The sequence below is a fragment of the Epinephelus moara genome, chromosome 8, assembly GCF_006386435.1.
Source record: "Epinephelus moara isolate mb chromosome 8, YSFRI_EMoa_1.0, whole genome shotgun sequence".
NCBI lineage: Eukaryota > Metazoa > Chordata > Actinopteri > Perciformes > Serranidae > Epinephelus > Epinephelus moara.
Window position 1 is genome coordinate 6,749,729 of NC_065513.1, and position 26,553 is coordinate 6,776,281.

General features: G+C 39.5%; 1 protein-coding gene across 1 annotated transcript in view; it reads right to left on the minus strand.

The window, feature by feature from the left end:
- Positions 1-23,509, minus strand: part of LOC126394767 (uncharacterized) — a 28,623-nt gene extending 5,114 nt beyond the window's left edge. Inside the window, exons 1-9 of the mRNA XM_050051807.1 lie at positions 23,395-23,509; positions 19,124-20,321; positions 15,934-15,969; positions 15,659-15,837; positions 14,571-14,742; positions 13,753-13,803; positions 10,314-10,405; positions 2,881-3,646; positions 894-1,058 (exon numbers count right to left, since the gene is read on the minus strand). Of these exons, the coding sequence (XP_049907764.1) occupies positions 894-1,058; positions 2,881-3,646; positions 10,314-10,405; positions 13,753-13,803; positions 14,571-14,742; positions 15,659-15,837; positions 15,934-15,969; positions 19,124-20,299 (2,637 nt within the window). The 5' untranslated portion in view covers positions 20,300-20,321; positions 23,395-23,509. The remainder of the gene's footprint in view (positions 1-893; positions 1,059-2,880; positions 3,647-10,313; positions 10,406-13,752; positions 13,804-14,570; positions 14,743-15,658; positions 15,838-15,933; positions 15,970-19,123; positions 20,322-23,394) is intronic.
- Positions 23,510-26,553: the final 3,044 nt, after the last annotated feature.

Here is a 26,553-nt window from a genome sequence, read left to right on the forward strand (position 1 = left end):
TGGTTCAACAAAAGGGATCTTACTCTTTAACAAAGAGGTTGACCTCTGTAGGGATCCTTTCCATGATGTCATCAAACACTTCTAATAATAATCTGAGCCTGTCAGTGGCAAAACAGGCACTTTTAGTGGATGGAAATTGTTGCTGCGAGCATGCCCTGAGTGGACACATTGCAGCCTGTTTTGCTACAGCCAGTTGCAGCAATCTCACTTAATACTGGACCAATATCAAAAATTGTCATTCAGACACAAAAAAATAAAAAATAGGTCCCAGGCAGAAAAAAACTCAAGTTACCCTTTTGAGGTCTGAAAAGAGCATTTTGCAAAGAAAAAAAAAAGCTTTCTTGTCAAATTTTCACCAAACTATAAAAAGACAAACAACAGCAATGGAGAGATAAGTTAACCTCTCTGAGCATCCACTTTTTCCATGTTATTTCACTCTATCTGCTGTATCACATACAATATATTGAGTATCATCCATTCACTAAGGCTATATGACGCTTAAGTGAGTGAAATATTCAAACCCAAAATTTCATGTTTTTATGGCTGCATCACACCATTATTTGATTTTACCATATGTCTCTTGTGCATCAATTTACTCATTTTTCACTAAAATTCACCCTTATATATCTGGTAACTTTCGAATTTATCTTGAGTGGGCTTCAATATGTTAATTTCAGTGGATTAAATGCTGATTGCACAAATGAATATCTAAAATGGCCACTTAAAAAAGTACACACTTATTTTAATTAGTTCACAGTTTAAAACTACTGTCAATAATAAGTTTAATTGACTTGGTGTACATAGTTCTTTTTTTTTTGTTTGTTTGTTTGAACCAAATCTTTTCTCTTAAACAAACATGTCACGCACACATATACACACGCACACACACTCACCCACTCCCCGACGCTGTTATGCAGACCATCATTGACGACCTTCACTTCCTCCCACAGAATGCGATCCCGGCCCCAGTGTCTGATCTTGGAGCGAGTCTTGACTGCAAACACCAGCAGGATGATGAGGGCAACAAACACCAGGAAGCCCAGGACGATAGCTATGGCCTGCAGGAACAACAGCACTCAGCGTCAGTGGGATGGACTTACATCCATGAGTCCACAAAGCAAACAGGATAGTGCCAAGCCAACGCCTCCACAGTGGACTATGTTAAATAGTCAATTCACAAAAATCCCCCCAGAATTACACTGGAACGTCTGCCACTACCCCCAAACAACACAAATGAATCATTTGGCTTACAGAGCTCAAAGCATCCAGAATTAAATTTGAAAAACTCAACAGCAACATGTTTACCTAAACAAAGTCCTGGCTACTGGGAATTATTCGCAGAGTGTTGTGGGCAATTCTCTTGTTATCACCTGCTATCTATCTCTGTGCTTCGGGATGTGACCAGTGAACCTCAAAATATTCTTGGGTGTCCATCACAGTGGTCATTATTTCAGCTACAGAGAAATGTTGTTGAATGTGATAGATTACCTGCAGTCTCTCCATGAAGTTACAAGACTCTGCCAAGTATTTTTCACATCATACTAAAATGAATCAAAACCAAAGGCTGTCTGAGTGGTAAGTGAAACATTGTAAAAGCTGCAGTAGAATACAACATAATGCCTTGGGAAATGGACAATGAATTGTAGTAAATAGGGCTAAAACATGCTACTGGTATTGTCTTTTGAGACATTCATGGTGACCCAACGCTGCTTCATGACATGTTTTTGGAAATCAGGACCTACATTACATCTGAATCGAGTTTAGTTAGTAACTCTGAGAATAGAGTTTAGTTAGTAACTCTGATATGTACAATAAAAGGGTGCTCAACTTATTTGTCTGTGAATCTGAATCTGCACCACATAGAACTATTAAGGTTGGCTACACACTGTATGAAACTGTAAAATACTTGTTTCGGATTTACAGCTGTAAGAAATCAATTTTAACAGAATTTTATCTTGTGTTTAGTCTTGATAAAATAAATTATTCTTCTTAAAAACAGTGTCATCTTTGTCCAGTGCAATTTACTTTGTTCTGAGAATTTTCAAGAGGTTTGTATTATCGTCTTAAAAACAGTCTGACTGAGGCTTGATAGCTCCAGAATCTACAGTACCTCTCGTACATGTCCAGTAGGGCTGCAACTAACAATTATTTTCACTATTGATTTTTTTGCTGATAATTTTCACAATGAATCGTTTAGTTCATAAATATTTTGAAAAATACTGATCTCATTTTCTCCAAAGTGACATCTTTAGATTGCTTCTTTTGTCCGACTGACAGTCCAAAACCCAAAGACTCATTTACTATTATACATGACAAAGAAAAACATCAAATTGTCACATTAAGAGGCTAAAGTCAGCAAATGTTTGACATTTTGCTTGAAAAATGACTGAAATGATTGATCAAAATAGTTGGAAATTAGTTTTCTATCAACTGACTGATCGATTGCAGCTTTAATGTTGAGAATTGGAAAGTGTAGATTTCATAATGAAAAGGGGATAAATAATTTCCTTTCACAGGCAGAATTTTTGTTTTTGCTCATGATTTCTTGCATAGAATATGACTTACAAATTCATAAACACAGATAACTATGGTGAGCAAGATGAACATTTTTGCAGTATTTGCTACTCTTGACTCCACTCAATTCCCTTATTTTTTTCCCAAATCTTTTAGAGCAATATTTTTATTTTTATGGTCACTTTTAGCTAGCATTGGAAAATAACTGTTGACTATAAGGTTAAAACTGAATATTCTATCTGTGATATCTGTACACAAACCACTGGATTCATCATGAATTCCTTTTGGTAAAGAAGTTATACAGTATATGACCCCTCATAGAATCTACATTACCACGGCCTCCCAAAAAAAGCAAGCGTATCACACCTCTTGGGGCTCCACCACACAGTAATGGTAGAGGTACTGGTTGAGGAAGATGCCCTGGGCCTGGGTCTGGGTCTGGTACTGGGCACACAGCTGGCGGATCTGGCTGTAGTAGACAGACCCTGTGGACTGAGCTGTTGGGTTCACTGCCACCAGGTACACAATAGTGGCGATGATCATCAGAAATGCCAAGATGGCACAGATGATGATGGCAGCTAGGTAGAACTTTGATGAGCGGGCAGCATTTTGCCTTGAAACAACCAACACAAATATGATGAGCACAGCTATGAAGGTAATAGCAGAGATGGCGATGATGAAGCCTTTGCCAGCTTTGGGATCCATTTGTGTTCCTCCATAGCCATATCCATAGGAGCCTCCAGTGCCTGAGCCAATGCCGCCTCCATATGGGTTGCTACCATAAGCGCCACCGATTGCGCCACCATATGTGCCGGCGTATGAGCTGCCGTATGAGCCGCCATAACCTGGCAACAAGCCACCTCCCCCTCCTAGGCCCATCATGCTCATATCGTAGTCCCAGGCCAGTGTGGAGGCCACACAGGCAAACACAGCCACACACATGATGATAATGATGATGCACAATATCTTCATCACACCAGGTGGGGAAGTCCAGCGATAGAAGTGAAGCATCTTATCTCCTGGGTAGTAGGAAAAGGCTGGGTTGGACATGAGCTCGCTGTGCCTGTGTCTGCTGCTGTGGCTGTAATAGAAGAAGACAGAGGGACTGTGCTCAATGTGTGTTGTACAGAACAGACTTTGTGAAATGGTCTGCAACCTCCTGACAGTTGCTGCCTTGTACATATAGCATGGAAACACATGTAAATACATGGGCATGTCTAAATACTGATGTAAAAGGAAACCAGCTATGCCAGTGATACTGGTCAAAGCTGACATGAAGCTGAAATAAATGAATGTTCAATGTTTTACTAATAATGCAAGCCTTTCATTTTAGGGTGACTTTTTTTTGGTTGATTGTTTAATAAAAGTTACAGGTCAACATCTTTGTGGAATCTGGTTGTTGTCTTAAGCCCCATTCAGATGGGATTAACGTCACAAAGCGAGGTTTGGGGTAATATATTCACTTTACTCCTCTGTAACAATTTATCATTCCAGATAAACCATCCCAAAACTACAGGTGTAAGCTTCTGATTTCTCCATTTTCACAAAAAAGTAAAATTTCACACTGAGTTGGTTAAGAAAAATAGGAGAATATCAGACAGCTCTTACTGCGAAAAAAAACAACAACAAAAAACCCTCAACCACTTAGTTTGGTGAAAAACAGTAGGTAACTGCAGCTGTAATTATTATTGGGGTGAGGGTGAAAAATTACCCATATATGCACACTGACAAGTCAGAGTAATGTTAAAGAAATAGTTGGGATCTTTTAAAGTGAGGCTGTATGAGCTACTATCCATAGCCAGAGTATTACATACAGCAGATTCAGATTCAGAATGCTTTATTAGTCCCAAAAGGGCAATTCATTTCTACAGTCGGCCTGTCCATAGCAACAAAAACACAATGCAACAAACAGCCAACATCCCCAATCAAGCATCATCACATCAGCAACAACAACAGCACCAACTAAAACCAGTGACAGCATAGCAGAGCAGGATGCAAAATAATTCACAGTTCACAATAATTCACGGTAAAATAAATCACAGTTCATTCTGCAATTGTGCATTTAGCAGCCTTATGGCAGACAGGATAAAAGAATTTGCATAGCGGTTTGTTTTCCGCACCGGCACATAATACCGCCAACCTGAAGGCATGATTACAAACTCACTGGCAAGAGCATGATCAGGGTGGGATAATATCCTGTAGATGTCTGTTGGCATGGTTTGAAGACATAGGTTGGAGTCCAACATGGAAGATAAGCAATGTACTGCTGTGATTGTGGACTGCAGCAAAATGTATTTTAGCCACCTATAACAATCAATATCAGATTAAGCATATGCTATATTGAGAATATTTTCACAGCTTTATCTTGCCATCAAGAAGCAATTTCCAGTAACCCAGGGAAATTCAATCTACTAAAATACAATCCAAGGAAAAGCAACAAATACTTATACTTGAGAAGCGGGAAGCATTAAATGTTTGGCAATTTTGCTTGAAAATTGACTCAAATGATTAATCAACTGTGAAAATAGTTGCCCCTGAATTTTCTGTCAATCAACCACAGTAATCAATTAATCATTGCAGCTGTGTGTATCCACCATGTCTATACAGACTCACAGAGATCTGATGGTTGGTTATTTTGTGGAGAGGCATGAATCTCAAAATGTCAAACTGTTCCTTTAAACAAGTATGTTGTAATGTAAAACCCTCAGCTGCTACAGGTATGTGTATTTTTTTTTTTTTAGATATTTTTTGGGGCATTTTTTTAGCCTTTATTTGATAGGACAGACAAGCCTGAAAGGGGGAGAGAGAGAGGGAGTGACATGCAGCAAAGGGCCACAGGCTGCAGTCGAACCCGGGCCGCTGCGGCAACAGCCTTGTACATGGGGCGTCTGCTCTACCACTAAGCCACCGACGCCCCACAGGTATGTGTCTTAAAAGTAAAAATATAAATTGTGTCTGAGACATGAGGGTGAGAGTGTAGTAGTGAGGGATAAATGTAGGTCAACTTACTGTTTGCTACCACTTGGCTGGTATGGTGGGGGGCTGTGCTTGTGACCCGGCATACTGAAATTCAACTAGAACACCGCCTGCCAAAATTTAAAAAAAAACACACACACAACAATTGATATTGTGAAAACATAAGAAAAGGCATCTGATGCTAATTATCAGACCTCTTTAACAACCCCAGCAACTTTATTTCTCAAATCTATGCAGCTACCTTTTGGGACCACTGAGGAAATAAATAAATATAACGATTATACAGTTTGGTTTAGTTTAGGTAGCATGTTTTATCTTATATAGCATATGAGTATAATTCATATTAGTGCCATGGTTTTCCTTACATTAATTTCTATTCAATTTGAAGAAAAAAAAAAAAAAAAAAAAAAAACATTCACAGAGAAACTGGTTGAATTAGATGACACCTCAAAGTTCTGTCGGTGTTGCTGTTATGTTGTGCAGACTTTTTAGATAAACAACAGTTTATGTAATACCTTGCTTAAAAAAAATTCCAATAAAACCTTTTTCTTTTATAATAAAATTAGTCAAACTTATTAAATGTTATGCTAAACACTATCCAAACACAAGCAGCTGTGCAAAACCTGTCTAAGTCTAAAATTGTCCAAAGGTGAAAAAAAAGAAAAAAAGAATGTGAATAAAAAATTCAAGATAAATAAGCAAGACTACATATGTAACCAGATTGTCAATGTTAGCTTTAAGTAGTTGACAGTTTGTAATACTGTGTTTTGGGCAAACTTCTGGTTGGTACCGAGAAGTATGGAGCAGGGTTGGAAAATAACTTTTTTGTCCACCTGCCACTGTGACTGGTGGATCCCAATATGTACCAGATACCCAATCGATTGCCATTGTTTTTTGGCTGGTGAGTGAAGCAAATCTAGCAGCCACTTGAATATTTTACCAGCAATTAGCCGGTGGCTGGTGCTAATTTCCAACCCTGGTTTGGAGGTTCCATACCCAGCCCTTGATATGAATGAGCCAAAATGTAAAACATTATGCTTGTGTAAATCTGGTATTGATTTGTAGATGTTTAAGTGTTTTAGTATTTAGGCCTATGTGTCAATGTTTCAGGCTACAGCATGATGGATAGCTCACTTCATCCACAACAAATCTTCAAATATTGACCTTCACCTGTGAACTGCTGTTCAGCTATTCAACCGAAAGAAGAGGCAAGCCTACTGCTTGGACTTCAGGATTGTTTGTGGTGAAACAAAGCCGCAGTAAGTGGGCGGAGACACACTGACACAAACTGAGACTGTGTTTTCAAAAAAGAGCAGCTGATAAGTCAAACAGAGCAGGGTTAGCTGGTTTCACAGAGAGCGAAACTAGACTACCGTTCAGTCGTTAGAGTTGCCATTACATTCCTAATCATTTGAAGTTACAAGGGGGATTCACACAGCAGGAAAACAGACTTTAACGAATAACTATAATTTAAATATTCACATTTAAAGTAAGCCCAATGATCATTTCATGCTGTCATCACTGTAAAGATGAGAGTAAAGGCAATCTGCCATTTAAGGAAGCAAAGTGTAGCTAACTGCTCAACAAACAAACGCAGGTGTAAAATAATTCTTGGCTAAATTTCGGCCTAACGTTATCTCTAAAAAATGGCGTGAGTTAACTAAACTCGATATTTTCTCACGAAGGTAGCCTATTGTTTTTAACGACTTTAAAAGCTTTAATAAATGCTGAATATTCTGAAAATAGCGAGTCAATTTGCCCCTAATACATTCCGCACTCAAAATTAGCTTATAAGTTTTAATTTGACCCACCTTTGATGATGAACCGTCTGATCCCGATGAAGACAGCAGTGACGAACGCAAACAATAACCTAGGAGCGCGGCCGCATGCGTACTATAGGCTGCGCGAGTACAAAGGCACGCGCCTACAGGTGTGGGTTCATCATGTGGGCTCCTCCCCAGGTCATACAGGACTAACCTGTCCTCTCTCTCCGTAGCTCCCAGTTTACTCCACTTCAACTGAGACTCAACCCCACCCCCATGACAAACAAGGTAATTTACTGCATGAAATTACTAGGCTATTAAAATATTGGCATTAAACAAAAACAATAACACAGAGAGAGATAGGCTATATGTTAATATTTTGGTTTTATTATCAGTGTCCTAATATATTTCATACATTCAGTATTTTTTTCATTATCTTCAAATTCATAGGCTACTTTAAAATCAATTTAAAAAAAATAATTGTAGGCCCTACAGAACTGTATGGTCAATTCTTTTTGACTGTTAGAAACCTTACTTACTCATTAGATTTTTTTTTAATGATTTATTTTACAAAATAATTTGAACATGGTAAATGCTGATTTTGAGTGTGATAAATAGGCTACTAGTTGCTCACTAACATTTTAAAAATTCAAATTAAAACCTAATGTAACTTGAGGCAGAAAGGCTGACTTGCTGATCCAGCCTTTCTGCCAAGTAAAATCAACAGGAAACGCCTCCAGTGCTGCAAAACCTGACACCGGGGGAAGCAGTTAAAAAAATACACCTTGGCTTTACAAAACCAGTCCTTCGGGCTGTATACCAGCAGAGCCACAACAGCAGCCATTTTAAGAGGGTGACATTTGTTCACTGGCATGGAGCTAGAAATTGAGTTTTGCTGCAGCCAAGTTTATCCAGGTCTTTCTAGATTTAAAGAATATTCAGTGTTGCTGAGGTGAAAATTTCATTACATCATTAGGGAGGGGAGCCGCACCTCTTTATGTAACAAAGCTCCCTGGATTCTTACAGAGGGATTCAATTACTTACTGTACACTACCACGAATGCTGCAAATGATAGCCTACTTAAGTATCCAATGCATACACGCATTTTGTCCATTTTGCTCTGTGGTTGCAATTATTGTGAACAATATTAGAGATTATAAAAAAGAAATAACATTTGGACCATTATTCTTAAATAAGGCAAGAATCTGAACATGGTTTTCCAGAAAAAGATTGTTGCGGTTATAATTTCCTTAAGAAACCAGAATGCTGTTTAATAATTACCAGCATACAGTTAATCAGACTGTATTCTTATATAGCTAACTATAGATCCAAACATTTATTTTATATACATTTGCTATGCATATTTTGTATTTCTAGCTGTACCAATGATAATAAAGGATAGATCAACAAGGATTTACAGTAAATAACTAGAATTACTGCCTCATGGTTGTATGCCTCTATGCAACCAGTCAAGTTGCAGTGCAGTTGACATCCATGTCTGTAAAAACATGGATGCTTCACACACATCTTACCCCCAGCAGCACAGAAGATCTATACAGTCAGAACAGTTTTAAGGTGGACACCCAACAGTGTTACCAGTTCAATATCTGATCAAAGGTATCCTCGTAACATAATGATGTCATAGTGAAGTTGACTTTTGACCTTTTGAATATAAAATGTCATCTCTTCATTATTTTATCCTCTTAGACATTTCTGTGCAATTGTTCAACTTGGCTTATGATTTCTTCCAGTTTTGCCAAAAACATATGTTGTGAGGTCACAGCAACCTTTGACCTCCAAAATCTAATCAGTTCTTCCTTGAGTCCAAGTTGACGTTGCCAAATTTGAAAAAAATCTCTTGCCTTTGGCCATGGCTATATTAATTATGAAAATATTATTTTTTTCTGATTGTACTTTTTTTTTTATAGTATTATTAACTTCATTGGCTCCCCTTAAGTATTCCCACTGCCCTGGACTAACTGAGCTTGGGCACCTGTTGGACTGAAACAGTGAACAGCAGATGTAACAGAAGTAAATCAAACAGGGCATTAGCTTCATGCTTAAAGTCAAACACTGGAAAAAATACAACTATTTAAAAGGGTGCTTCATTATTGGCATAAAGCAGCAGGACATACTAAATATCATACAAAACAATAATATACACAATGGAACATATCAATGTACAAATAAGAGATTACAACAGGAGTCACTTAAACTAATTACAAAACAGCCATCTATTATATATAGCCTACCACATTGTGATTTCAGTAACAGGGTGAGACAAAGTTTGTAGCTTTTCATAAATGTTCACATTGTATCTGACAGTTTGAAAAGACTACTGGATAGAAGACATGCAATGTAAAAAACAATAATGGCAGCATACAATGAACATCATAGCAAGCAGCTACACCTCTACAGTCTGACACATGCAATACATTAAAGTATTTTCTAAAATAAACCAACCACAACAAACTGCTGTTGGCACCTCTGTGCGCTTAAGTAAAGTAATAAACGTACTTATTTGAACCTAAAACATGATCTTTCCTTCTAAACCTAACCAAGTAGTTCTGTTGCCTAAAGTTCACCACAACCATTTCACATTAACCAAATGTGACAAAGTGTTTCAGCTGTGCATCACACAGAGATGCTGAAGGCCCTGTGCATCTCCATGAGACGGTGAGGCATATGAGAACAGGTTGGGCTTGCTGGATGTTATATACAATGAAGACCCTATCAATTATTTCTAGTTACACCTGACTCACATTTTTGATAAGACTTCTTTTCTTAGCCTTTGGCTGCTGTATATAAGGACATTCCTACTGATTTATCTACTGATAGATGTTGTTTAAAGCTGTGAAAATGATCTTCTGTTTGTGATGACACCTAACAGCAGTAATCATGTTTTAATGTGATAACGGCATACAATCAGCAGTTGGGGTTTTACCAGTTCAGTACCCGCCTCCGTCCCTATACTCTGTTCTCTGTGCAACAGAGCACGTTCTCTTATATAGGTGTAGACTCCATATGAATTCCAGGTGAGTTAATGAAAGTGTTTAGTTGCTGTTGTTGTACTCCTGAATCTTCTGTTTGATATGAGAGAGTTTGCTCTTTAGGTACTCACACCTCTCCCTTTTTTCCAAATATGTTGGGTCCTGGCAAGAAAAACAGAAATACATTAAATAAAATGTGTTACTTTCTTTCCTTTCCTATATATCAGAAACAGTCTCTGTGATAGTCAGAGAATATATAAGAAATTTCACTGGTGGGTTACTGTACTGGGAGCAGAGTGCCACATACAACACAGTACAATACCTGTTTACTTTACATAGTTTTCAGCAAACCAACATGAACAAACAAGGAAGGAAGAAGATTTTAGGTAATGGTGGTGACTTATTATTATTACAGAAAGCCATGTAGAAGTCATATCAAAGTCAGAGGCTTACTGTTTGTACTAATTATAAAAGGGACACTGCACTGATTTAGTATTATACCAATTAAATTGGGGAGACTGAGAGACAGATAATCACAGTTAAAACTCCTCTGTAACATTCTAATGTACTGATGTACATTTATTCATCACACCTGTGTGACAGGTTGCCGTATTTCAACTGTAATAAATTCTACTTCCTCTTCTCATAATGCACAAGAGGAGTAAACAACCAAACATCTCTGTGGGCTGATGACGATAGGTTACATACTCAAAGTATGATTCACTGATGATGATAATGGCATGATAAACAGCATAATTCAAACACTAAGTAATGTAACCTGGTTTTGGTTGATGCAACTGGGACGGAAATAACCTAATAAGCTCCTACTTTCATTTCAAAAACTTTTGAGAGGATGACAAAGTGGTGACTACTGTATATCATCCAACATCACGCATAACATCATGACTTGCTAGATAGCAAATGCTTATTATCAGTTGTGAAAATGTTCTTTTTATACCCAAGTATAATTACACAAATGTGAAAATGGTGGATGAAGTCGTTCCTATTCGTCTCATGTCAGTATTAATTCAAGTTCGACCTTTTCGAAAAATGAAGGCCAACATTCCATGAATCCCTTTGCTTTTTGTGCCCTGCCAGCTCCCTGCTGACAAGCAAGACCCCTTAACAAATCTGGCCTGGTGTGTGTGCCTAAACCTGACTTCATACTGTACTCTAGGGTTGTAACACAAGTTATTATCTGTATTCATTTGTTGCTGAATACAGATAATCTTGGTCATTCACCTGTCATACACTGCATTCTGTTGATTTTGCACATCCGTACTTTGTACAACTGTTATTTGCACACAACCCTATTCATGTTCACAGTGTACATATTTTTTATATTACTATTATTATTGTTATTTGCATTCAGATTGTATATTTACTTGTTTATAGTATTTCCTTTTTGTATGTATGCTTCTAATTACTCTATATTTTTTATATGTTTTATATTCTTTGTTATGCACCAATACACCAAGCCAAAGTCCTTGTATGTGAAAACCTACTTGGCAATAAAACTGATTCTGATTCTGATTGAATAACTGTATCCAAATCTGTATTCGGATTTACACCAGAAGTTGTTGGACAGCTTGAAATTGTCTAGACTGCTTTCATTTTCTACTGCCACTGATACTCATTATACCATATACCAGGGGTAGGCAACCTGTGGCTCCAAAGCTGCATGCGGCTCTTTAGACCCTCTAAAGAAAATTATATGAAATGAATAACTGTCATTTTTTAACATTAAAATTTTCATATACTGTTGTTAATTGCCGAAAGTGATTCTTACATTCTTCAACTTTAAAAATGTGTAGCCTATACACTGATTTAAAACAATGGTTTAAGATCTTGCCAACTAAAATGAGCATCATACATCTTGCCTAGCACCCTTTCCTCTAAAAACATCACTAGCAGTGACTACAGTAGTACTGAGTCTCCCTTGCTAGGCTAGCTGTGGATTCCAAATTCAAAAAGGGAAACGTCTCAAGGTAAAATAGAGAATTTAATAGTGTTTGTTTGATTTTTATCGCTGCAAAGTTAAAGGCTCTCTAAGTCTTCCTAAGCTTAAAAAGTTTTTGTCACATACAGCAAACATCTCTTCACGATCCGCTAGCTACATGTCCTCTGAATATGCTGTGAAAAAGTCCGGTCTCTGTAGGCATTTGGGTCCAGGCTGCACCAACCAGCCAGCACGAGACCAGCGAAAGCAAGCACACACACATGAACGCGGTGCCCATGTCTCACGGTCTCGTGCAAGCGTGCACACTTGAACGCGGTGCCCAGAGAGGCAGTTAGAGCTACAGGCTACAATGAGGCTAAAAGGCGAGCTAAATCCGTTGTGTTTGATAACATTGTTGAACGTAAACAGAAGCGAAGTGTTTTTGTTGCCATTTGCAGAGCCTGGGCTGCCTACAGAGACCGGACTTTTTCACAGCATATTCAGAGGACATGTAGCTAGTGGATCGTGAGGAGATGTTTGCTGTATGTGACAAAAAACTTTTCAAGCTTAGAAAGACTAAGAGAGCCTTTCAAGGCACTGTATGTAAGAATGTGGCCAAAACGGTTACTGCACTCAAATTCAAAATACTGCCGCGAGTTGTGTCCGCCCCCCCTCCCCTACAGATTCAAGGTTGCTGGACAGCGGCACGCTGGAGACTGATTTGTTTGCCCACGGACAGCTGCCTTGGCAGGGCCGTGTCGCCGCGTCCGTGATCTTCGGTTTTTTCCAGCGGACCATTCGAGCATGTCCGGCTTCTCTGCTGCTAACGCTGCTGCCGGGATACAGCTGAGGAGACTGCTAATGCTATGTACTGGGACACTGCTAATGCTGCTTGCCATGCTGCTGTAGCTCAGTCGTAACTTTAACTGACTCTGCTGACTGTGTGACTGGTAGACGGCAGAGGGTGGTGCAACAGGCCAAAACACAAATTCAAAACATAAACATGATTTGCGGACCGTAAAATATTTTTTTAAATGCGAATATTCTGGCCGTACTATTGTTGTCGGTGAGATCAGTATGTTATATGAACATTATTCCTTTTTCTCTGTGACATATTAGGAGGATTTTACGACTATTTGCTTTAGATTTCTTACTTATAGCTCCTTTAAGGTACCAAATAATCAAAAATAGCCCTCTGTAGCACTTGTTCTAAAATATAATAATGTGCTAAAACCTATTAATGAATGCACATTTCGATCTATTAGTAATGTTGATAGGCTAAATTCGTCCTAAAAGGCTGTGTTATCTTTAATATGAGGCTCAAATATGGTTTGTGGCAGTTTTCTTCTGCCAAAAATGGCTCTTTTGATAGTAAAAGTTGCCAACCCCTTCCATATACAATAAGTAGCCTATGAGTTCCGCAGCTCACTCAGAATACAAAATAACAGTATTTTAACCATGTTCCATAAATCAATCAAAAAATACAGAATTAGACTCTCTGGCACAGAAACAGCCTCTCAGGGAGTAACAGTGGCTGAATCATAAATAACATTTTATGATGTATACTTACAGCTTTCTTCCTCTGATACTCCATTAGTATGCCATTGATCCGCTCCTTTTCCTGAAACAAAATGATATTGTTACTGGACATTGTTATATAGTGTGTGTGTGGGGGTTTGTGGACTCCTGTTTTGAAGCCTTCAGTTTGGCATTTTTGCTGTCGCCATCTTGGATTTTTGGAGCCAGAAGTGACCATATTTGGATGAGAGTGTGGTGATAATCCAAATGTTAGCTGCTAGCTTGGGCGCATGCTGATTTATAGCTATGGTTAACTTTGAAAATGCTGATGCTAATTTTAAAACGTTAAAAACAAAAATTGCTTCCAGAAAAAACTGACTATCCAAGGCCTTAGAGGATCTTTTACTACAACCAAATGCTACAACAAAAATGTTACAATTAACAATCATGAGCTGAAAAAACACTGAAATAGTGACTACTACAGCGACTTGTTAAGAGACGGCACCCAAGCAGCCACACCTTTAATTATGCATAACTTTGATGCCTTTCATAAGCCTATTTTCATATAAAAATTCAACCCCTGATCAGCTGTCATGAGCAGGAAATTAGCCATCGAGACCAAAAACATGTTTTTTGTACCAGGCTGTAAACAGTTATTTCTGCTGTAAAGTTGGGCATTTTAACATGGGGGTCTATTGACTTTCTGTTGGAGCCAGCTCAAATGGCCATTACTACAGGAACTGCAGTCTCTGGCACTTGCGCGTTGGCTTCATTTTTCAGCCCCGGAGGTTGCAGCTGTGTGTGTGTGTGTGGATGTGCATGTATGTGTGTGTGTGTATGTATTTGTGTAGAGAGGAGTGAGGGTTGTACCATTTGGCTGGAAGGCCGGGCGGAAAGGTTCTGCATCATCTCATCCATCTCTTCAAACTTCTTGGCCATGGCCTGAACCTCAGCGTGCAGCTCCTTGTACTCAGCATACTGGTCATTGAACACAGCCTTGTACTGGTCCCTCTCCTCCTCTGAGCGGATGCTGGGGTACTTCCTGTGGAAAGAGGACAGGAGACAATATATTTTCTTGGGCTTCTGTCTACATTCACACTACATCTGTATGTGAGAATGTGTCTCAGTCTCTTTGCACTAGTTCCTAAGGATGACAATAAAAAAAATCAAACACAACTACTGGCATGATTACCACCATACGCCATATTCCTGTTTCCTGAATAAGAATCTTAGGATAGACTCACAACTTCCGTCTGCCTTAAAACAAAAGTCAGGTGACCATACTCAAACAGTTGTTTGTCGTAATCATTCCTCCCATTTATACTGGACATTAAGATATTACTTCGTGAATAGGGTACAAATTCCACAGTCCTTTTATATACTCCAAAAGCAAGTCAATACGATTTTTATGTCAGAACATCAACTAACACCACTGACCACTTGGTGAGTTTCATGGCTTTGAAAACGAACGTTTAGGGTGGTTTTAGGATAGGTTCACACATAGCCATAGGCAGCAGTGTTAAGCCAGGCAGGGGAAAGCCAAATTCTCCGAAAATGAGCAATCATCACTATTTTGGTCTTAGCCACTCTATTTCATCATAAACAACCCAGAAATGGGGATTAAAGTGCAAAATACTGGATTTCTCCTTTAAAACAGTATCAATGGAAACCTGTGGACTATTTCAGTAAATACCATACAAACTGATAAAAGTCAGTATATTTGAACAGAAAAGTAATAACACGAACAAGACAGAATAATAAAAAATCTTGGACAGGGACTGTATCTTAATGTATCTGTATCTCTTAAAAATACTTTTGAGAACTTTCCTACCAGAATTCATTCATCACAGTATATGCATGACATTTATACATATTTAAGAAGCTGAACATCATATCCAGGGTGTCAGAGGACAGCAATACATTTTTTGGAAAACTGAGACTAACAGGGTAATACTCACGCCACATAGTCAGCTATAACGACAGGTTTGGGGATGTGTCCTGCTGGTATGTGACCTCTGAGGATCTCTGGCTCCAGCGTCCTTAGAGGAGCAGCTGCAGAGCTGTTAGCAGCATCCATGATGTCTGGCTGGATAGTGGGGAGAGGAGTCGGATCTGAAGCCCTGGAGCCTGGGCCCAGCTACAGCAGATAAACAGAATCACCTGTTTAGTTCATGTGCACTGTGTGCAATTCAGTGTCTGCTATAACACCGAGCAAGCAATCCTTGATACTTACTATGGACAGAGGGACTGATGATCCAATTGTTTTCATCTAGGTTTATGAGAGGAAGAGACAGGGAGGGATTCATTAGATATTTACAATTTCCAAAGTCTTATCAGGGTTTTCTCCTGGTGAAGCTGATTGAACACCTTCTTTTGTTTAGTTAAACACATCTTAGTTAAATTGCAGTTGAGAGAGAAAGCAGTCACATTGAACTAACTGTGTGTCGGGTCAAGTTTAGAAAGAGGCATTGTGGTGTAATGCTGTTGGTCAAACCTAGGCGAGATACCTGTTAAGCTGCAGACCACCGTTCGAGGCCAACAAACAACAAATCTGAATGGATATTGTGTTTGTCAGCGAATAGTGCCACGAAAAGTGGTTGTTTTTACCTAGACATCGCTACTTTTCAGGCAGGGATTGTTCCCTGAAAACTGGGTATTTTCAGACAAAACAAGATCTTTTCCTGACCATAACCAAGTGATTTTGTGCCTAAACCTTACCACACATTAGCAACAGCATTGTTAAAACCCAAAGTTTGTGTATCCGTGGTTTGCAGAGATGTACAATGCCAAAATGTATTCTGGCTATTGGGTTGGGCAGGAGATCCCTGGTCTAAACCACCAAGATGTTTACAGCTAGTGATCCAAATGATTTAATTTTGGACTTACATGACAAAATGTTTTCCTGGGCAAAAAACAGTGCTTGAATCGACAATTTCAACAAACAATGCCGCTTTGCTTTGCTCCACTTCTCTACTGCAAATAAATAATGGACTTGAACGCTGGTTTTGCAATGCAAATATTTTATCAGTCTGGGCAGAAAATAAACATCTGTAAAATAAAATAAAAATACCTTTAAAGATACAATCTGCTCAAGTATTAAAAGTAGAAAGTAACATTTTTGATTTTTCCACGAAGGTTTAGGTCTAGGGCTGTGCTGAAAAGTTAGACATTTATGACACTGACATCAAAATTCAAACACTGTGCAGCATTCTTTTTTTCCCCCCATGTTTATTTATTCTATTTAAACCTGGTATATCTATAAAGTTGCATATAAAGACTAGGCTACACTAATATTATCATGGAAGTAGATTCCAGCGGTGGCTACGTGTGATCCAAACATTTCCTATAACTCCAGAGCATTTTAACATGTAATCATTTCCAAAATTCACCTTTTTAATCTAACAAAATAATCTGCTTCATTTGTTGTGATAAGCTTTATAAAAACGTTTTCACTGCATTTTAAAAAAAATCATTCTCTCCCGCTTGCCACTCAGAAAGGGAGGCATGCACTTATATTAACGGGGCACTCTAGCAGCAATCTAACAGCACCATTAATCCATTCATTCATTGAAGAAAACTGATGTGATTAAAAAATATTAACTCCCTCAATCCAATGAATTATTTTAGTTAAACTGAGGATTTTGTATCAATATTTTTTTTTCTTTTTAGGGTTACGACATCATAAAATATGACAAAGCAGAAAATCAACGTTTCACTCAAAAACCTAAACATAAGCTTTGAATGGAAAAAAGTACACTCAGCACAGCCCAGCCGAGGTCACAGATGGACAATCACCTTTTAAGGGATGTTTACAGTGTTCCTTCTAAGCTTATGTGCACTGACAGCAACTTCAGGTCTACTTTTCATGCCACTGCAGCAAATTATCCAACAGATAACTGTAGTAGGGTAAGTTCAGGGTGAGTGGGACAGTTTTCGGTTTTCTGCATTGTGTGAGATTTCTGGCTATGGATTTCAAAAAATAACCCAACATATGATACATTTCTGTAATGCTGAAGATGTTACCTATCCATGTGAGGAGGAAAGAAGACCTGATTATGTTCCATGGATGCATGGCATACCTTTTTTTGTGAACTGACTAAAATTCGTTTTTGTGTGTGAGATTTGGGTGAGTGGGACAGGACATTTGGGTGAGTGGGACAACACATTTGTTTAACTTTTTGTTCTCTCCCTGTACTTTTCTTTTTGCCTTCTCATTCCCTCTCTGCCTCTCTGGTGCCATTCTTTCTGCAATGGATTAATCAGGATTAGTTTGGAAAGAAATCAAGTCTAAACTTTGTATAGGTTGACACTTGATGAACAAATGTTCCCTACTGTTGTTACTTTGAAAAGCCTTTACGTCTGCATCTAGTACACATATTATCTGATAACTGTGTTGCATTGTATTGGCAGGGGTGTGTGTGTATATGTGTGTGTGTGTGTGTGTGTGTGTGTGTGTGTGTGTGTGTGTGTGTGTGTGTGTGTGTGTTCCTCTATATATCCTATCATCAACAATAGGCTTGAAGAGTTGGGGACAATCTGCAAATTAGATCCTGGGAAATAATCTGTTATCATGCATCCCTAGTAGGCTGGGTACACTTGCTGTTTATGCTAGCTGTTTTGCTAGCTAGGTAGTCGGGCTAGCAGTAAAATTGAGGTGCTCCATCAACAATTGTGTGGTAGATTTTGGGTCTGCACACACAAGAAGGTTAGGAACTATTAATCTGGAACATATATAATGATTCCCTATGGCAGGATTGATCATTTTTATTCATTAAGAGTGCCTTTTGGTGCTGTCCCACTCACCCAAAACCATGCTGTCCCACCCACCCAAACACAGTTTGGGTGGGTGGGACAAAATAAAAATAGCCTAATTCCATAAATGTAAACATAATCTTAACATTTTTTTCTGATTTTATTGTAGAAGTGCATCAAATTCATGTTTCCAGCAAATATTTCTGCAATATCTTGGCGAAAACATTTTTATAACCTTATGATCATAACAATCAAAATCTTATGCCATTTTCCTCACCTTGGGTTATGCAGGGTCAACTTCCTGATTGATGTTGGCCCCGCCCCCACATGTGACATCACACCAATGAGTGTAAGCAACTCTGATAATGTGGTTTCACAGCAAGGCTCAGCAAAAAAAAGTTTTTATTTTCAATGACCAGGGGAGAAAATACAGCCAATTTACTTATACTGTCCCACCCAACCTGATGTCCCACTCACCCTGAATTAACCCTACGTATTTGTAGTTAAAATGACTGTATTTTTGAAGTGGAGAGAGTATTAGTCAGGGTAAGGGCTGGGGTTAGGCATTTTTAGTGATGGTTAAATTTAGGGGGTAGGGAATGCCTTGTGTTTATGAATGTGCTCAATGGAATACAAAAACGTGCTTGTATGTATATGCGTGTGTTTCAAACCTCTTGTGCCAGCCCTTCCCTCCTCATCCTGGCTGCTTCGTGCCTCCACAGCTTCAGACACACTCCTGCACTAATGAAGTAGAGCACCATGTTGATGAAGAGGAAGACAATGGCTGCCGTTTGGCCGGCCTCAGTCCGACAAAATGCCCCATTAATTCCATTATTGAAGACCGGCAGGTTGCACAGTCCTCCTCGAGTGGTGTCCCTCACATACACAATCCCTGCTGCTAAATAGAGCACCGCCAGGACGAGGTTGATGGAGCACTCTGTGAGAGGCCACCAAGAAGAGTCTAGAAGAATGGCTCTGTAGTATAAGGTCATTCCAAGAACCACCAGCATGACGGTCACTATCCATGCAAGGCCGGCCACCACCAGGACAAAAGGTGTCTTGGGGCCTGTGTAGTAACCACCCCCAGATCCATACGCACCAGCACCACCACCAAGCCCACCAAACAGCTGTGGCTGGGAGTATCCATACATATTGAACCACTCGTTGTCCTTATGAACATAAGCACAGACGCAGGCGAATACAGCAGCTCCCAGCAGCAGCTGCACGCAGCCCAGGATCCTCAGCAGGCCGGCCCAGGACTTCATGTAGGCGTAGCGCTGATGGTACTCCTCCACCCGCTCATGGTAGGTCAAGGCTGACAGATTGGTGGGTACTGCAGATGCTGAGTCGAGGGCCTCAGCACCCAGCAGCAGTGCGTCTCGCTCCTTCTGAGAGGTGTAGCTGCCCCCAGAGCCACCATAGGGGTCCCGATAGGACCCTGGAAGGGACGGAGATGGGGGGGCGGAGTTGGGGGGTGAGCAGGGGACTCCTGCTGTGGTGTGGCATTTTTCACCCTTACTGCCACGGTTACTGCCACGGAAGAAGTCCTTGACAGAGTCAGGGATGAAGCGATGGACTGGCTTAATGTCCATAACGTCACTGTCGGGCTCCACTGGCTCACCATCGCTGGGGGGGTAAAAGGATTCATACCCAACAGCTGGCTGTTGAGGTAGAGGGGGAGGGGGAAAGGGGTCTAAGCTTACGGCAGGCAATGTTCCGTGAAAGGACTCCGGCGGCGGAGGAAAATCCGAGTACTGCCATGAGGCGCCCACAGGTACCTGGTCATAGTGTGGGATCTCCCGCACCCGGTCAAACCTGGTGACAGAACCAACTCCTCCTGAAGACATCGGGACCAGGACTCTGTGCTCACTACAGAGAAAAACACAGCACATTAAAACCATCTACTTTCAACAGATGGGCCTACAGTGGCATTACATGACAACTTAAGTTTACTAAAAGCTGTGTTTTCTAGCAGCAATATTTCTTTCTTGCAACAGCTTTTTTGGGTTTCCATTACCAATTTCTTTTTATTTCATACGTTTATGTTACAATAATATTACATTTTATGTCTCTGCGGCTGCGCTTTTGATAGCTGTGGCTGGAGGCATTATGTTTTCAGGCTATTCGTCCATCCCACTCTCATGAACATGATATCTCAAGAAGGCCACGAGAAAATTTTATCAAATTTGGCACAAACATCCACTTGGACTGAACAATGTACTGATTAGATTTTGGTGGTCATAGATCAAATGTCAAGGTCACTGTGGCCTCCTCTGTCTCATTCTTGTGAACATGACATCTAGGTAAAACCTTTGTTTGTTTGTTTTCAAATTTGGCACAAACATCGACATGAAGTCACCAATGGACTGATAAGATTTTGGTGATCAAGGATCACTGTGACCTCACAAAACATGTTTTTGGCCATATGTTGATAATTCAAACACTAATTATGACAAAATCTCACAGAAATGTCTGATAGGATAAAATGCTGAAGTGATAACATTTTATATCTAAAAGGTCAAAGGTCAGCTTCACTTTGGCATCATAATGTTCTGCAAAAACACTTTTCTGGCCAATAGTCAACGTCATATCTCAGGAGCAGAAGGGGGGACATTTGGTCTGATATTGAATTGAGTGCCCACCTTGAAACTGTGCTGATTGTATAGATCTTCTGTGCTGTCGGGGGGAAGATGGGTGTGAAGCATCCATGTTTTCACAGACACAGATGAAAACTGTAAGTGCAACTTGAGTGGTTTGCAGAGGCATGCAACCAGAGGCAGTCATTTTAGTTGATAATGTCATGTGTTTATTTCTACTTGATATATTTAACATTTCACAAAAATAAAATTAATTTCTTGCAAAAAACCCCCAAAACGTTTTACTGAACAAATGTCAGGATTTTTTCATAGAACAGAAAATGAGGGAGATTTAGGGTAAATGCTTGTATCTGATTGGCTATTCCTGTTAACTTCTTCCATACTGTATATATAAAGATTGGCATATCATTCTCCATTCACCTCCACTGTATTGGGGTGAAGGCAGAAATAACAAAGACATATCTCAAAACTTCCTACATGAACAGATATCACAAGAAGNATATATACATATAGTTGGTGTAACAAGATGCAGCATTAATATAGTTATTAAATTTCTGCAGTTCAGGATTTCACAAAGGCACAAGTTAAAATTGCATCTTCACAGATACATAGACCTCCATAGCCAAAACATCCTGCCACCAAGCTTGTAAACTCTAAAAAAGTGAAACTGGTAAACCAGATTCCACTAGTACCAGTAAACACCCGCTGTAGGCACAGATGACCTTAAATTAGAGTTAAATCTGTGCCAGAGTCAGCTGGAATGTAGAAGGACTCAGTCTGAGCTACGATGACACACATTCACAAACTGCTGTTGCTGCAAAGTAAATCTTAAATATTCAACAGCATTTCATGGGTGTGCAGATAAAGGTTTGTCTCTGCAGGTGATGAGTTATTGCCTCAGAAAACGGTGTCATGCACTAATTTCTACCTTACTAAGTAATGATGCAACAGTGAAGAGATAATGGAGATGAGGAGAATGAATTTTCTATCCTATGACATTAAAAAAAAAAAATCACAAAATCATCTTATTTGCATAGTATTTATTTTGAACCAAAATTGCATTTAATTTTGTATATCCTTGTTTGTTAGCTGTCTGAAAATCAAAGAACCATACTGATGTGTTTATTTTAGATTTAGATTTAGATTTTTGACAATATCAGTGTCTTTAGATGGGGTGACACTCCAACATGGGTCTACTTTGAGGGCCCCTGTCTGCAAAATGGATGGCCATTCTGGAAATCCAAACCAGTTTTTAAAATACTCTGACATACACTCACTGGCCACTGGGTTGTACCCCCTTTGGCCTTCAGAACTGCCTCAATCCTTTGTGGCATAGATTCAACAAGGTGCTGGAAACATTCCTCAGAGATTTTGGTCCATATTTACTTGATAGCATCACACAGTTGCTGCAGATTTGTTGGCTGCACATCTAACATGCAAATCTCCCGTTCCACCACATCCCAAAGATGCAATAGTGGATTGAGATCTGGGATTGTGGAGGCCACTGAGTACAGTGAACTTGTTGTCATGTTCAAGAAACAAGTCTGAGATGATTTGAGCTCTGACCTCTGGCATCAACAAGGCATTTTCACCCAGAGAACTGCCGCTGAGTGGATATTTTCTCTTTTTCTAACCATCCTCTGTAAACCCTAAAGACAGTCGTACATGAAAATCCCAGTAGATCAGCAGTTTCTGAAATATTCAGACCAGCCCATCTGGAACCAACAACCATGCCACGTTCAAAGTCACTTAAAGCACCTTTCTTCCCCATTCTGATGCTTGGTTTTAAATCCAGCAGGTCGTCTTGACCATGTCTACATGACTAAATGCATTGAGATGCTGCCACGTGACTGGCTGATAAGCTTTTTGTGTTAACAAGCAGTTGAACAGGTGTAGACCTACCTAATTAAGTGGATGGTGAGTGTGGGTTAATATGGAGCAAAAATGGAAAGTGGGTGCTGTCAGAAAGTGACTGATGTCTAACAGAATGCCCCACTGTATATAATTTTGTAGAAGATGCCACACAATTATTAATAGAATAAGAATTTTTTTTGACTGATTACTTTGATACTGCACACTGTTACCCTTAGACTAAAAATCAAAGTAAAAATGACTCCACAAGTAAATATTAGTTTACATGAAGGGGTCACAAGCCAAGGAAGATAGGTCCCTAGGATCTCCTTGTCGGTGGTCTGATGAGTTAAATTTGAGCTCATTCAGTCTGCACATTCAATCTTAACAAAGGCAAACCCATGTCATTCGGCTTTTTAACACATTCAAATCTCTATTCCTGTCATTAAAAGCGAAAACGACACAACTAATTCGATATTTAGACGCTGACTTACCTGCTGATAGTTCTCCGTCTATTTTTCTCAGTGTAGCAGGTAGCAACATCCTGTCTGTCAACCGCCCTTTGTTCCCCACTCTCACGCTGATCTCAGGTCAGACATCACTACGAATTCCAGGCTAGCTTAGGTTAATTAGCTGGAGAGAAAACTGATCTCAGATCTCCGCCGCGGTGAAACTCACCTGGCCAGTCTGACCTGTCTCACGATGCGTTCAGTGTCTTCTCTCATATCCGACTTCTGTATTTCAGAATCTTAAAAACGGAATTCATCAATGAAATTAATGTGTTAGGTCTACTTCATATTTGGAACTACTAACCGTAGGCTACTTATTGGTGCCTTTGGTGCGAGCAATTTCTCGCTTATTTTTTCATTGTTGTTATTATTATTATTATGGTAGTAGTAGTAGTAGTAGTAGTAGTAGGCCTAGTAGTGTTAATGATAGTAGGCCTAGTAGTAGTAGACTAATAGTAGCCTATTTAGCCTAACTTTTCTATTCCCACTCCTGCTACAGCTACACGCTTTGTTCAATACTCTAATGTTCAGCATATTTAATAAATGATCTGTAATCGGCTTGTCGATGTGTTGTATAGAATCAAATCAAATTAAGTTTATTTGTATAGCACGTTTAAAAACAACAACGGGCTTTAACCCAGGTGTTGTACAAATGAGAGATGGCACACAAATGATAACTGAAATTTAAATAACAATAATTGTCAATAGAAATCAGAAAACAGCATTACATGTACACAAATTTAAAACAGAATAAAACTGGAAATCTACAAAATATTAAAACCACTAAGAGCAGCCAAAGACCACTGAAAACGTCTTAAGATTTGTCTTGTGTCAATAGAGGAAACAGTCGGGCCTATTAGAAATATTCATCTTTTTATTATGCAAAAAGAAAAAGAAAAGAAAGCCCCACTCAAACTCTACACATGTTATCAGAGAAACTCTGAGTTGTTGCTGTTATTAATATTGAAGGAAACTGATCCCAGATCCCGCTGCAGTGAAACTGACCAGTCTGACTAGCCGCACGATGTTTTCACTGCTTCCTATCTCGTCCAACGTCTCTATGTCCACTGTGTAAAACGAGATGTTTACATTACGTTACATGACGCTTCAATACAAAGCTACATAGTGCATTTATCCATGTGAATAGGGTAAAATTCGTACAGATGTAGGCTACTACAACTGCACATTAAGAGCAAACAACAAACTTGTGACCATCACAATCGCATTAAGAGTTAAATCTTGTTTCACTTAAGTTATTGAAACAAATAGCGACTCCTGCTGACTTATTAAAGCCATGACTAATTTCGTCTCCACAATGATTGTGCAAAAAGGAGGCGTCTTCTTCACAGGAATGAGTTTCTTACAGGAGTCTGCAAGAAACTTTTTACCTTTACGAAACAGGAACACAGCTGTCCTCACTTAAAGATTTAGCGTAGGCCTATGTTGTGAAGCTGATGAAATGTAAAGATCAATGATGAGCTAATTAAGAAAGTTACCCGCCTCCACCCTCCACCACATATTGGGCCTACCTGTTACTACACCCAGGTGTCTTTAGTTAGGTCTAAGCTGTAATAACCCCGCCTGTGTACATTGTCGGTGACATTACCAAAATAGGGCAAAACGTCCGTGTGGGAGTATTAAAAATTCAAACTGGAGTGCTGTCCTGATCTTTACTTTATCATCAAGAAAGATTGTGAGGCCTGTACTACGGAGCCAGTTTAACTTAAGCAGGAAATGGGCCTGTAAAAAGTCATCGGTGTGTAAGGTAAATGATGCTGTAATCTTATAACCGAAGAGTCATTCTGTGAAATGTGTGCTGGCCCGTTTGAGTCTGCAACATCTGAAAGGATTCATAAGGCACAAAACATGTGTCCAAGTGTATTTACAAGGTTAAGACTATTGATTGAAGTGCTCTTTATTACATGATATCTGATAAAATGTTGTCGTCCTCATTGGGGTCTCGACCTGACTGCAGTTCATCGTCGTAACCGACTTGAGTGGGCAAATGCTCACATTCGATGGCGTCTGGCACGTTGGAGAGGTGTTCTCTTCACGGATGAATCCCGGTTTTCACTGTTCAGGGCAGATGGCAGACAGCGTGTGTGGCATCGTGTGGGTGAGCGGTTTGCTGATGTCAACGTTGTGGATCGAGTGGCCCATGGTGGCAATGGGGTTATGGTATAGGCAGGCGTATGTTATGGACAACGAAAACAGGTGTATTTTATTGATGGCATTTTAAATGCACAGAGATACTGTGACGAGATCCTGAGGCCCATTGTTGCAGCATGATAATGCACGGCCCCATGTTGCAAGGATCTGTACACAATTCCTGGAAGCTGAAAACATCCCAGTTCTTGCATGGCCAGCATACTCACCGGACATGTCACCCATTGAGCATGTTTGGGATGCTCTGGATCGGCGTATACAACAGCGTGTTCCAGGTCCTGCCAATATCCAGCAACTTCGCACAGCCATTGAAGAGGAGTGGACCAACATTCCACAGGCCACAATCAACAACCTGATCAACTCTATGCGAAGGAGATGTGTTGCACTGCGTGAGGCAAATGGTGGTCACACCAGATACTGACTGGTTTTCTGACCCCCCCAATAAAGCAAAACTGCACATTTCAGAGTGGCCTTTTATTGTGGCCAACCTAAGGCACACCCGTGCAATAATCATGCTGTCTAATCAGCATCTTGATATGCCACACCTGTGAGGTGGGATGGATTATATCGGCAAAGGATATATTTGTATATTTGTGAGAAATGGTCTTTTGTGTATATAGAAAATGTTTTAGATCTTTGAGTTCATCTCATGAAAAATGGGAGCAAAAACAAAAGTGTTGCGTTTATATTTTTGTTCAGTGTATTTATATATATATATATATATATATATATATATGTAATAATAATAATAATAATAACTTTAATTTATATAGCGCCTTTCAAAAAACCCAAGGTCACTGTACAATACATAGTAAGGAAACAATAACACCAACAGAACAGTACAATACAACACAAGCAGTACAGAAAAGCAACAAAACTATAACAAACAACTGAAGAAAGCAGAGAAACTGTGATGGTACACTGGGCATAAGATGGATTATCAAATTAAAAAGCCATGGTGAACAGATGAGTTTTGAG